The sequence below is a fragment of the Culex pipiens genome, chromosome 1, assembly GCF_016801865.2.
Source record: "Culex pipiens pallens isolate TS chromosome 1, TS_CPP_V2, whole genome shotgun sequence".
Lineage (NCBI taxonomy): Eukaryota > Metazoa > Arthropoda > Insecta > Diptera > Culicidae > Culex > Culex pipiens.
Window position 1 is genome coordinate 74,746,289 of NC_068937.1, and position 14,219 is coordinate 74,760,507.

Consider the following 14,219-nt stretch of genomic DNA (forward strand, 5'->3'; position numbering starts at 1 on the left):
TGCAAGGGCAATGACCTGTCATTAAGCCAGAATATACCCTTAAGTTTTTTTTGCTAAGTTTTAATGACGCCTTCGCGGACTTTACATCAGGTGTAATAAAACGTTTTGCTTGTCTGGAATCAATTGTGGCATTCCAGTTATTAGTTACCATATCAGATTCCCATCTTTTTAGTTTTAATTGAATTACGCAGTCTGATGGTACTCCACAGAACGGTTCTGGACCACAAAAGGCATTTTCAGAACCTGCTCTGGCCAATCTGTCAGCAATCTCATTTCCCTCGATCCCACAATGCCCAGGTACCCAGTATAGATTGACTGCGTTCCTTGAGGCTACCTGTCTAAGAGAGAGAATGCATTCCCAGACTAGCTTGGAAGAGCAGTTGAACGATTTTAATGCATTCAAAGCTGCTTGACTATCAGAGAAGATGCAGATATTTGAGTATCGATACCCTCTTCTAAGACAAGTTCTTGCACATTCTAAGATGGCATAGATTTCGGCTTGAAAATCCGTTGGCGATTTTCCCATTGGGATTGAAATTCTCGTTCCAGGACCAACCACTCCCGCACCTGTGTTTTGGTCCATTTTTGAGCCGTCCGTGTAAAATACAATGGAACCGGACCGGATGGAAGGACCACCAGATTCCCATGTTATGCGGCTTGTTTTAACCACTTTAAAGGGAATGTCAAAGTTTGTTGTGATCGGCATCCAGTCTTCGATTGTTTGTTCCTTCAAATCCAAATTGAAGTCTTAGTTCACCATCTAGGACATTCAGACTCTTATTCAGTTTTAAGGCACTTTGCTCTGCCTGAAGTTGAACAAACTGATGTAAAGGTAGCAGGTTTAGTAGGGCATTTAAAGCATCCGAGGAGGTGCTCTTCATTGCCCCTGTAATTGCTAGACATGCAAGTCTCTGAAGTTTACCTATCCTTTTTTGAGCTGTTAGTTCCTTTGTTTTAGGCCACCAAATCAAAGAGGCATAGCTAATTCTTGGTCTCACAATAGCCGTGTAGATCCATTTAATCATTTTAGGGTTTAAATCCCATTTCTTCCCGAAGGCACGACTACATGTCCATAAGGCATTAGTGCCTTTCCTTATTGCCTGTTCAAGGTGTGTGTTCCAATTGAGTTTCTTATCCAAAGTAACACCTAGGTATTTTACTTCAGATGAGAAGTCGATTTTTACTCCACTCAAGTACAGGCTTTTCCATTGTTCTCTTCTTGGTAAAGGGAATGATGACCGTTTTGGAGGGATTTACATTAAGCCCTTCTTGCTTACACCATCGCAGTGTATAATTCAGTGCAGTTTGCATTCGACAACTTAGAGTACTCTCGTACTTTCCTCGTATCAAAATGGACACATCATCAGCATACCCTATGACTTCGAATCCCATTCCTGCAAGCTTTCGAAGAAGTACATCGACTATCAGACACCATAGTAAAGGTGATAGCACTCCCCCCTGAGGGCACCCTTTTTTGATTTGATAGTCCGTCTTGTTCCTCCAAAGTCTGCAGAAATTTCGCGATCCGTTAGCATTGCTTCTATCCAATTAATGATATAGGGGAAATCTACCCATTTTAATCCTAATAAGCGGTCGTGTTTGAATGATGCTGGATAATCTAGAGTCTCCCTTGAATTTTACTAAAACCAAGTACACCAACGAGTAGAGCAAGTTTTTGTGAACATTTCTGTTTATTTTCACTTTCACTAAAAGTTATTCTATTTCTTTACCAAGCATTTAACAAAAAAAAATTCCCAAGGGTATTCTAATCGAGGCGAATGCATTGGGCCACGCCCATTTTTCTAATATCGGCTTAGTTCTTTTTTCTTCCAACACTCTGTCGAGTGTTGCCATTTGCGCTGACAGTTCAAACGAACACTCACGAAAAGTGGCATTTATAGGGAAAGTTTCCTGGCATCGCTGGCTGTGCTGCTGGTGGTGTTGACGGCCAGCCTTTGTTCTTTTTTGCCTTCGTCTCTCGCTCGGTTTTCTTCAGCCTTCGATTAGAATGCAAAGTGAAAATTTAAACGTCAAACGACTTGGCGCGTTTGTTTTTTTGATGGCGCTTGCTAATTTATTACATTTTTCGGGATTATTCTTCAAGTGAGTGCCTTACTAATGATCAAAAGAACATGTTGCCGGTAGTTGGAAGCAATTTCATATCTTAAGCGCCGTGAAAAAGTAAGCGAAAGTGAAAAGTTAATTTTGGCGATATTCATTAAGCGTTTGAGGGATTCTCGTGTGTGTCACTGTGTGTGCCAACAAAATGATGAGAAGTGCAGGGTTGTTACGGACGGCGCGGATCGCGCGGATGGTGCTACCCCAAATTGTGTGATGGGCATTTGCGTCGCACCCGATTAAGAATTGCTTGTTAAGTTTCTTGCAATAGTCGACAAGTGCAGCAACTTCGGGCGTTGGTACTTCCTCTGTATCACCCGGGAAGTACGCTGAAGCAATGATTACCTCTGTTTTGCCATTAATAGTTGGAACTTCTACTCTGATTGCATCTAAATCTTTTGTAATAAATTCAGTAATGGGGACAAACTTAATATCCTTACTTTCCAAAATTGCTGTCCTTGGGTGGCAGTGCTTGCTGTCGTACAAAAGTTTGCCTGAGTTGGTGGGGCATCCTAATACCTTTCCATTATTTGACCATGGCTCTTGAATTAATCCAATGTCAATCTTTTCCTTAATGAATCTCCTGCTGAGGATTCCAGATGCTCCTTTAGCATGGTGGAGATTCACTTGAATGGCTTTTAAACCACTCATTTCTTCGTTACACCACCCTTTTTAGACGTGTTCATCTGGTGTTTTCGTTTGGTGGTTTGACGATTTTTGACAAAGAACTTTGTCCTAAGGGCTCTATTCTGGTGAGGTGTCAATCCAGAAAAACGAAAAATGTCGCGCGTTACGAAAATGTTGCATGCTTGGTACTGCGGAAGGGGTCAGCAACGAATGAAGTGTGGCAACAATGGTGCAACATTCTCGCGTGACAGTTCCAAGAAAGCAGGAGACGAGGCAAAATTTGCACCATGTTGCCACATTTCATGCGAGCTATATAAGCTAACAGATAGCCTCTGAACAGTTAGTTTTGACCGAAAATCCGTCAGAGACGGATCGACGGTGGTAATTTTATTGCTCACACACACATACACACATTGAAATACACAGGTTGTGCACCATCTTGGGAGGAATTCTGTTCTAAAGAACTTTGTTAGAACGGTCACTCGGAAACCAGAATGATTCAAGGTAACGGGGTTGGGACCAAACTGGTAGGATATTGGCCACACCCGGAGTGGCCATGGCCCTGAGGGAAGGTTCTACCGGGAGACATTTTATCGAACCATACGACTTTGGGCAATATGGGTATCAAAATTCATGGTTTTTGATACTGGTGATGAAAATGGCCATTTTGACAGGATTGGCCACACCCGGAGTGGCCATGGCCCTGAGGAAAGGTTCTACCGGGGGGACATTTATCGAACCATACGACTTTGGGGCAATATGGGTATCAAAATTCATGGTTTTTGATACTGGTGATGAAAAAGGCCATTTTGACAGGATTGGCCACACCCAGAGTGGCCATGGCCCTGAGGGAAGGTTCTACCGGGGGGACATTTATCATTTATATATATATATATATATATATATATATATATATATATATATATATATATTTATATATTATTTTTAATCCTACACTATAAAAAACTATGTTTTAAATAAGATTTTTAATTCACACAAAAAAATATTATGGTAATGACAAAAGTAACTTACTTTTGAATCAATAAGTGGCTAAAAATTGCTACATTAAAAGTTTTTTTCTTGTTTTGAAAATGAAAACTTTTACTGCTACAGTTTTTGAAAATCTCATTGCTAACTTATTTAAAAGTTTTAAGTTGCGTCTTTTAATTACGAAAATTTTGGTACCCAAACATCTATAGGTCATCGCTGAAATTTTAAAGTTATCGCAGTTTTAGTGAAAAAAGTTGTTTTTTTGCCAATTTCGTCATTCTCCGGTTTTTGCGCGCGGCGCGTCAAAAAACACGGATTTTATTTTCAAAAAATCATATCTCGGAATCCTGTTAATGAACTCCTCCCATTTTTTAGTATATTACGTAAAAATGTCCGGGGAATCCGATAAAAATATTTCCAGACATAGGCTCTTTGGTCCAGACACCGCCAAAACGGCATTTTAAAGTTTCATACGCCCTTTTCATATGTTAGGCTAGATTTTTGAAACTTCTTACTATTTTTCTTCTAAAGGCCAACTTATTACCTTTCATTTGCGTATAAGACAATTGAAATCGGTTAAAATGGCGAGGAGTTATGATTTTTCGAAAAAAGTGGTTTTTGCGAAAATCGACGAAAATGGCCATTTTTCAGACCACCCTAACACGGCGTAGGTCACCCTAATGGCCAAACAAAAAAATACGGGTCTAATTATTTCGGCCAGGGAACCCCCAGAAAAATTTTGAGCCCGATCCGAGGACTTTTGTTTTTTTCCATGCTGTTTTCGTGGGGAATTGCTGTATATATATATATATATATATATATATATATATATATATATATATATATATATATATATATATATATATATATATATATATATATATATATATATATATATATATATATATATATATATATATATATATATACAGCAATTCCCCACGAAAACAGCATGGAAAAAAACAAAAGCCCTCGGATCGGGCTCAAAATTTTTCTGGGGGTTCCCTGGCCGAAATAATTAGACCCGTATTTTTTTGTTTGGCCATTAGGGTGACCTACGCCGTGTTAGGGTGGTCTGAAAAATGGCCATTTTCGTCGATTTTCGCAAAAACCACTTTTTTCGAAAAATCATAACTCCTCGCCATTTTAACCGATTTCAATTATCTTATACGCAAATGAAAGGTGATAAGTTGGCCTTTCAAAGAAAAATAATAAGAAGTTTCAAAAATCTAGGCTAACTTATGAAAAGGGCGTATGAAACTTTTAAATGCCGTTTTGGCGGTGTCTGGACCAAAGAGCCTATGTCTGGAAATATTTTTATCGGACTCCCCGGACATTTTTACATAACATACTAAAAAATGGGAGGAGTTCATTAACAGGATTCCGAGATATGATTTTTTGAAAATAAAATCCGTGTTTTTTGACGCGCCGCGCGCAAAAACCGGAGAATGACGAAATTGGCAAAAAATCAGCTTTTTTCACTAAAACAGCGATAACTTTAAAATTTCAGCGATGACCTATACATGTCTGGGTACCAAAAGTTGCGTCATTTAATTACGAAAATTTTGGTACCCCGAAATGTATAGGTCATCGCTGAAATTTTTAAGTTATCGCAGTTTTAGTGAAAAAGGTTGATTTTTGGCCGATTTCGCCATTTTCCGGTTTTTGCGCGCGGCGCGTCGAAAAACACGGATTTTATTTTCAAAAAATCATATCTCGGAATCCTGTTAATGAACTCCTCCCATTTTTTAGTATGTTATGTAAAAATGTCCGGGGAGTCCGATAAAAATATTTCCAGACATAGGCTCTTTGGTCCAGACACCGTCAAAACGGCATTTAAAAGTTTCATACGCCCTTTTCATATGTTAGCCTAGATTTTTGAAACTTCTTATTATTTTTCTTTGAAAGGCCAACTTATCACCTTTCATTTGCGTATAAGATAATTGAAATCGGTTAAAATGGCGAGGAGTTATGATTTTTCGAAAAAAGTGGTTTTTGCGAAAATCGACGAAAATGGCCATTTTTCAGACCACCCTAACACGCCGTAGGTCACCCTAATGGCCAAACAAAAAAATACGGGTCTAATTATTTCGGCCAGGGAACCCCCAGAAAAATTTTGAGCCCGATCCGAGCACTTTTGTTTTTTTCCATGCTGTTTTCGTGGGGAATTGGGAATTATATATATATATATATATATATATATATATATATATATATATATATATATATATATATATATATATATATACAGCAATTCCCCACGAAAACAGCATGGAAAAAAACAAAAGTGCTCGGATCGGGCTCAAAATTTTTCTGGAGGTTCCCTGGCCGAAATAATTAGACCCGTATTTTTTTGTTTGGCCATAAGGGTGGCCTACGCCGTGTTAGGGTGGTCTGAAAAATGGCCATTTTCGTCGATTTTCGCAAAAACCACTTTTTTCGAAAAATCATAACTCCTCGCCATTTTAACCGATTTCAATTGTCTTATACGCAAATGAAAGGTAATAAGTTGGCCTTTAGAAGAAAAATAGTAAGAAGCTTCAAAAATCTAGCCTAACATATGAAAAGGGCGTATGAAACTTTAAAATGCCGTTTTGACGGTGTCTGGACCAAAGAGCCTATGTCTGGAAATATTTTTATCGGACTCCCCGGACATTTTTACATAACATACTAAAAAATGGGAGGAGTTCATTAACAGGATTCCGAGATATGATTTTTTGAAAATAAAATCCGTGTTTTTCGACGCGCCGCGCGCAAAAACCGGAAAATGGCGAAATCGGCCAAAAATCAACCTTTTTCACTAAAACTGCGATAACTTAAAAATTTCAGCGATGACCTATACATTTCGGGGTACCAAAATTTTCGTAATTAAATGACGCAACTTTTGGTACCCAGACATGTATAGGTCATCGCTGAAATTTTGAAGCTATCGCAGTTTTAGTGAAAAATGTTGATTTTTTGCCAATTTCGTCATTCTCCGGTTTTTGCGCGCGGCGCGTCAAAAAACACGGATTTTATTTTCAAAAAATCATATCTCGGAATCCTGTTAATGAACTCCTCCCATTTTTTAGTATGTTATGTAAAAATGTCCGGGGAATCCGATAAAAATATTTCCAGACATAGGCTCTTTGGTCCAGACACCGTCAAAACGGCATTTTAAAGTTTCATACGCCCTTTTCATATGTTAGGCTAAATTTTTGAAACTTCTTACTATTTTTCTTTGAAAGGCCAACTTATCACCTTTCATTTGCGTATAAGATAATTGAAATCGGTTAAAATGGCGAGGAGTTATGATTTTTCGAAAAAAGTGGTTTTTGCGAAAATCGACGAAAATGGCCATTTTTCAGACCACCCTAACACGGCGTAGGTCACCCTAATGGCCAAACAAAAAAATACGGGTCTAATTATTTCGGCCAGGGAACCCCCAGAAAAATTTTGAGCCCGATCCGAGGGCTTTTGTTTTTTTCCATGCTGTTTTCGTGGGGAATTGCTGTATATATATATATATATATATATATATATATATATATATATATATATATAAATTTCTTTATTCATTCAAAGACGATAAAAAGGTTGGGCACCCCTGGCAAATAGCGAGATTAGAAAGAACCCAAACCTCCGTTTCCTTCCCTAAAGATACACATAGCTTATGTTCGGCACGCCGAACGTTTGACCGGATTTGCGCAACTGCCGCCCAGTGTGCGTGAGTCCAGCCCTGCGTCGCTGTCAGCGACGGCGCTGCCAACGTGACAGCGCGAAACGACGCAACGACGAAAACGGCGCGAGTCGAAGCGCGCGCAAACGAACAAGCGGAGAGGGAGAGAGAGCGAAAGTCACTCCGTTTCTAGACGCGAACGAGACACGTCGCGCAGTGTAAATAAAAATCAGGAATTTGAGAGTTTTTGTGAAGTAAAGGTGAAAAAAGCAAAGCAGTTTTTATCACTCCATACCGAAAATACAGTCCACCCGCAGAATCCAGTTGGGGGATTTGGCCCCAACATTTGGTCCTTACGATCCGAATAGACAGTTGGCCTATCGAAGTTCGCGAGCAGTGATCCGGAAAACGTCGAATCCCGGAGGGCGTTCCACGCGGCCCGGAACAGCGTTGGAAAAACCGTGTGGTGATCCAGCAGATCGACGGTCCGGAACGCGCGTGTGGTCGAACCAGCGGCGCGTAGTGCACCGGGAGCGGTCCCATGGCCGCCGTAAGTGGCCGTTGGCCACCGGCAGAAGAAAATGGACGTTGTGAACTTTGCGAGGAAGGTGGTCCCATTGGCCATCTGAGCAAAGTGCGTGTGTATGTGTGTGTCGGCAAATCTGGGACGTTCGCGCCATTTTGCCACACAAGAAAAAACAGAGGTGTGCGCCGCCATTTTGTCGCACGAAGAAAATGTGTTCGTCGGCGAGAGATGGGCTTGCGACGCGATCTTGTTGAAGAACAAAAGTGTGTGTGTTCGTCGATGAGAGATGGGCGTGCGCCTAGAGATCCTAAATAGGGAGACTGGTCGAAGTGAATTTGACGTACCCAAACAGACACGAGTTTGACGTATCCAAACGAGCATTTGCCTTTACGCCCAGCAAAACTTATCAGTGTTGCCAAGCTCAAAACATACGTTGCCAGATCGATTTAGCCAGCTTAGACCAGTCTCCCTATTTAGGGTCTCTACGTGCGCCGCCATCTTGCTGCATGAAAAGTGAAATCCTCGTCAGATGCGGTCCCATTGGCCGCCCCGAGCAGAAGTGCGTGGAAGGTGGTTCCATTGGCCACCCGAGCAGAAAAAGTGCAGTGAAGAAGTGATGGAGTGTCGCGCAGCTCTGTGAGCAGAGTGGTACGCAGAAAAGCCCTGACGGAGATCCCATTGGCCACGTCAGGCAGAAGTTCCGACGGGTGGACCTGATGTCCACGCCGTGAAAAGGTGCTAGAAGAGTGGACCCATTGGCCACACGGTGAAGTGCGTTGCTCTGTGAGCAGAGTGACGTGCGAGAAGCCCCGACGGACTGGTCCTATTGGCCACGTTGGGCAGGTAGTTCCGACGGCTGGATCTGATATCCACGCCGTGAGAAGGAACGAAGAGTGGTCCCATTGGCCACGAAGAAGCCCTGCGTCGGTGTGGTGAGCCAACAGAGCAGCGTGCTGAAGAAACCGGCGGTAGCGGTCCCATCGGCCACGCCGTACCCGAAGAAAAGTGAGCGCGAGGCGTAGAAAACCCGACTAGAAAGTGACAAAGAGTAACCTTCTACAAGAGCAGCGAAAAGTGCAAGCAGTGCTGCGACGCAGACTGCAAAATCCCGAGCAGAAGAGTGCTGGTGAGCCGGCAGCTCGAAGAAGTGATCCAGTGTGCCTAGCTGGAAAGCAGAAGTGCAACAGGACGCTGCCGCTCTCGTGTCGTCCTGAGCGCAGCCACAGCGGAGCAACAGATTCCTGCGCGAATCCAAAACATCAGATCTCGACAAGATGGAGCAGAAGTCGGCGCGTTCCTTGACCATCAAGCGAAACTTCGTCAAGGGTAAGATTTCGCGGGTCGTGGACAGGTTGAATGCGTTCGAGGAGAACCACCAGCTGCCTTCGTTTGCCCAGATCCAAGTCTTCGTGTGGAACGTCGAGAAGTACTACGGCGAGTTCAACAAGGTTTGCGACGAGTTTAAGGTAAGCGACGCTGACGCTGGTGAACGCTTCAACCACGACATCGAGTAGGCTTGAGTGGTGAGTCTGGTTCAGGAGGCTAACCTGCGGATTGTGGCCCTGAACAACGCACTGCTGTCTCAGCCCGTGCATGCCGCTGTTCCTGAGCAACAGCAACAACCGATCTTGAAGGAAGAGGCCATCCGAACTCCGCTTCCCACGACCGAGGTTCGTGGCGAAGGCGATTCTTCCGGAGCCGGCGATGTTCCGGATGCTGCGAACGCCGAGAGATTCCATGCAGATGATCGAGAGCCGGGTGCACTTGACACCAAGGTAGGTGCCCATTTTGAACCCTATTTGAGTCCGCCCATTGTGGACAGCGAGCGTAGCGAGCCGATGTGTAATGATTGCCGCACGGACATCGACTGCTTCCCGGTCCGTGAAGATCCGGTCGAGCAGTGTCAACCCCTCCAAGAATCGAACCCTGACCTGAGCAGCCAGAAGAGGTTGCGAGGAGAGTTTCACGAGCCTGAGACTCAACCCGCAGTACACGCGATACTGCCACCCGAGGAACCTGAAGTGGTTCCACACGAGTCCTCGTCAGATGACCGAGGTAGTGCCGAGACAAAAACCGCGAGCCCGAGAATCGACAAGAAGAGTCGTCCGAGGAACCGGCAGTGGTTCCGCATGAGTACTCGGCAGCAGAACGAAGTAGTGCCTTGTTGGACGACCCAGAAGCTGTCCCCATACCGGAGCCAGCTGAGCACGTCGACGTTGTGCCAGACGTTGACACGTGCCAAGCAGTGCAAGAAGGTGCATTGCTGCCAACCGAGCCTGACGTAGCGGACAACAAGAAAGGTGCACATCTCAGATGCACCTGATGCTCAGATCTGGAAGAGCTGAGGAGAAATTGAGCGATCCTGCAATCTTCTGCAGCACCACGAAGAGACGCAGCGCTTCGCTCCACACAACGATCACCACCATGCCAGCAAGTGCAAAGGAGTTGCTTGCTCGTCTGGTCGCAATGAACCTGGAACCGCCAGCGATCGACGGAGTCTCCCAGAACTAACGACCGACACCGGCCCAGCGTGTCAGCGAACCTGAAGCCGTGACGCCTCAACCCGGGGGGAGAATGTTCGGCACGCCGAATGTTTAACCGGATTTGCGCAACTGCCACCCAGTGTGCGTGAGTCCAGCCCTGCGTCGCTGTCAGCGACGGCGCTGCCAACGTGACAGCGCGAAACGACGCAACGACGAAAACGGCGCGAGTCGAAGCGCGCGCAAACGAACGAGCGGAGAGGGAGAGAGAGCGAAAGTCACTCCGTTTCTAGACGCGAACGAGACACGTCGCACAGTGTAAATAAAAATCAGGAATTTAAGAGTTTTTGTGAAGTAAAGGTGAAAAAAGCAAGCCCCAGTGTTTTTATCACTCCATACCGAAAATACAGTCCACCCGCAGAATCCAGTTGGGGGATTTGGCCCCAACAGCTTATGAACAAGCCCAAGATAACGTACCAATTCTCCATAAGTCGGCGATGCCCCCCATGCAATCAATGAATCATCTGCAGAAATGACAATGGATGTGTTGCTTGTTCCAATGCTGGTAATATTCCAGCCTGCCAGATCCTGAACAGGTTTAGGGTACATGTTGGCTTCACCAGTTTTTTTGTTTTGTCCAAACAAAAAAAGAGTTCCTATATCGGTAGTCGCTAGGCTGTACGAATACCCGCAATAGACACGTAGTACTTTTCGATTCTGGACGTCGAAAAACTTTATCAACCTGGAAGTAAAACACAAAAGTTATTAATTGTTATGTTAGCCAACCTACATAAATAGTATTGCTAAATTTAAGATTTTTAAGTGGTGTTAATCGACGCGAAATTTGTTGGTGCATTTTGATATCCAATCATGATGTTTTGGAATAAATTGAGGATTTTAATTGGTCACTATCTTTTGGGCTCCTACACTGAGCAAAACTCCCACAGCGCATAGAAGTGTTTAGCACATGATCTGACCCTGCTATACAGATTACTCAAATATCAATCGCAAAACACTTGAAATTGCGGTGATTGACCATGAAATAATTTCAATACCCAAACACTTGAATTAAAAATGATGTTCAAAAATAAAAGTACGTACAAGCGATGTACAGGTTCTCGCTTGATAGTCTGGCACGCTACCACTGCGCCAGCCAGCCAGATGAAAACGGAAGAGGTTTTTGTGCTACTCGTTCTAGCATCGCTTCTAGCCTTCGATAAAAGTCGCGCTAAAATCAATCAGTGAAACAGATTAAATTCAAGAGGAAAATGACGTTGACTTTGAATAGTACTTGTTTTGTGTAGATCTTAAGATCAATTCCAGGTGTTTTCCTCATCACTTTAAACAGTTTAAGACAGTGGGACAAATTCATGAGCAAAACACAGTCTGCGATCAGCAGAGAAGCGAGTCAGACGTGCGTCCCTCACAAACCAAAAAAGTGCTTAAAAAGTGCAAAAATGCCTCACGGCAAGAAAAAGAGGCGGTCCTCACCAGCAGGATCGGCAGATTTGAAGAAGCTAAAGAATGCCGAAGCGCTACCTGCAAAGCCAGGCAGTTTGAGCAAGGACGCTCAAAATTCGTCTGGAAACCAGTTCGCTACCCTCCCTGTGGACGTGAGCGAGAAGGAAGAATTTGAACGACGGGAAAAGTTGCCACCCATTTTTGTGAAAACATCGTCATCGGATTCGGTGCGAAAGTGGCTGACCGGGTTTATCAAATCTGGTGCTTTACGAGCTTCCATTCGCTTGTGTGCTGATGGACTCAAAATTCTGCTACCTACCAGAAAGGATTACAACTACGTTCGGGATTTCCTGAACAACACCAAGATTGAATACTACAGCCATGACGATCCAGGTAAACGCCCCATGAAACAGGTCCTCCGAGGCCTGTACGACATGGATGTGAGTTTGCTGAAAGAAGAGCTCAAAACTCTCAAGTTGAACGTGATCGAAGTCTTCAAGATGACGAGACACAACAAGGACATCAAGTATCGTGATCAACTGTACCTGGTTCATCTCGAGAAAGGATCGACAACGCCGTCTGAGCTGAAAGCAGTTCGGGCAATTTTCAACATCATCGTGACTTGGGAACGTTATCGTCCAGTGCACCGTGACGTGACACAATGTTCGAATTGCTTGCAGTTTGGACATGGTGGAAGGAACTGTTTCATCAAGAGTCGTTGTGCAACCTGCGGAGGTGAGCACAAAACTCAAGCTTGCAACACAATCAACGAGAACATCGAAGCTAAATGCTTCAATTGCGGTGGCGACCATTCTACCAGGAATCGAAGCTGCCCAAAACGAGCTGAGTTTGTAAAAATTCGGCAGCAAGCGACGACGAGGCACCAACCAAATCGTCGCAAAACACCACCAACTTTCACGGACGTGGATTTTCCTGCTTTGGCGTCACCTGGAGCGGGATCTGTTCGAGTGGTTCCAAATCTGCAGCCATTGCCGTTAAATCAGCGGCAAAAAGTTGCAGAGAACACAACACCTCCTGGCTTCAGTCAGCAACCGAGGGAAAACCAACCAGCATCAACGGATGAAGGCAGTAGTGACCTGTTTTCACCACAAGAACTTCTGAACATTTTCATCGAGATGACAACAACTCTGCGTGGTTGCAAAACTCGTGCGGAACAAGTAAGAACGCTTGGAGGATTTATCTTAAAATACAGTTCGTAGTTTACTCGTTCTAATGATTTTGAATATTTCAATGAATTTACTTTTTTAGTTTTAAGTTAGGATTAGTTGTTAAAGTGATTTTTTTTTCTTTTTTACCCAAATGTATTCGATTCAATGCAAAAATGTAAAACAATTTGAAGTAAATAAATGAATGTGAACAGTTAATAAGAAAACGAAAAATATAACAAAGATGAAGAGCATATAGCCATACCACTTAGAATGTAAATGAAATGTAATTATTATAAGAAAGTTCAATAAAGACATATTTAATTTTCAAAAAAAAAATGAGCAAAACACTTGAAAAGCTTGAGTCACCCGAGTGAAAATAACGTGTCAAAACATACCAAAAAGTCAATCGCCCAATCAATTGCATTTGATTGTGATTTGGATTGATGTTGATGCGCAAACCAATTAGATCTATGATGTGGCTTTAGAGCAGTTCTCTAGGATTTCGGTCATTCGATTTTTTTTGTATTTTTTAATCCGACTGAAACTTTTTTGGTGCCTTCGGTATGCCCAAAGAAGCCATTTTGCATCATTAGTTTGTCCATATAATTTTCCATACAAATTTGTCAAACATACAATATTACACCCTTTTAAAATGTTAGTCTTGATTTGAAAATTTTGAAAATATTGTTTTCGAAAAGATCGGAAAATTTAACAAATGTTTCATATTTTAACATTGAAAATCGGACCATTAGTTGCTAAGATATCGACATTGAAAAATGGTGGGCTGTTTGGGTGAGACATAGAAAACATCAATTTTCCTGTTTTTAAACCTTTGCATTGCAATATCTCAGAAACTAAAGGTCGTATCAACAAAGTCCGAAGAAGCAAAATATAGAGAATTTTCTCAGCTTTTCAAAAATATTTTTTTCAAAGGTGGGCAAACATGTGCACGAATTTAAAAAAATGAAAAACTGCGACTATTTTCAAAAAAGTCACATAAAAATGGCTATAACTTGAAAACGGTGCACTTTATCAAAATTTGACTAAAGTACTTTTTGATTGCAAATTCAATTTTACATCGAAAAATGAAGATGAAAAATTTTTGCGACCAAAATTTCGATTTTTTTAAAAAATCAGTATTGATTACAAAATTCATAACTCGGTCAATGATTTTTTGCACAACCTGGAAA

At 42.7% G+C, this 14,219-nt stretch overlaps 1 protein-coding gene across 4 annotated transcripts in view; it reads right to left on the bottom strand.

Annotated features, from left to right (window-relative positions):
- Window positions 1–14,219, bottom strand: part of LOC120428492 (protein RCC2 homolog) — a 115,270-nt gene that overhangs the window by 30,370 nt on the left and 70,681 nt on the right. For all 4 annotated transcript variants that reach the window (XM_052706597.1, XM_039593506.1, XM_039593507.2 and 1 more), the window contains exon 6: window positions 10,877–11,141. In XM_052706597.1, coding sequence (XP_052562557.1) covers window positions 10,877–11,141 — 265 coding nt within the window. The remainder of the gene's footprint in view (window positions 1–10,876; window positions 11,142–14,219) is intronic.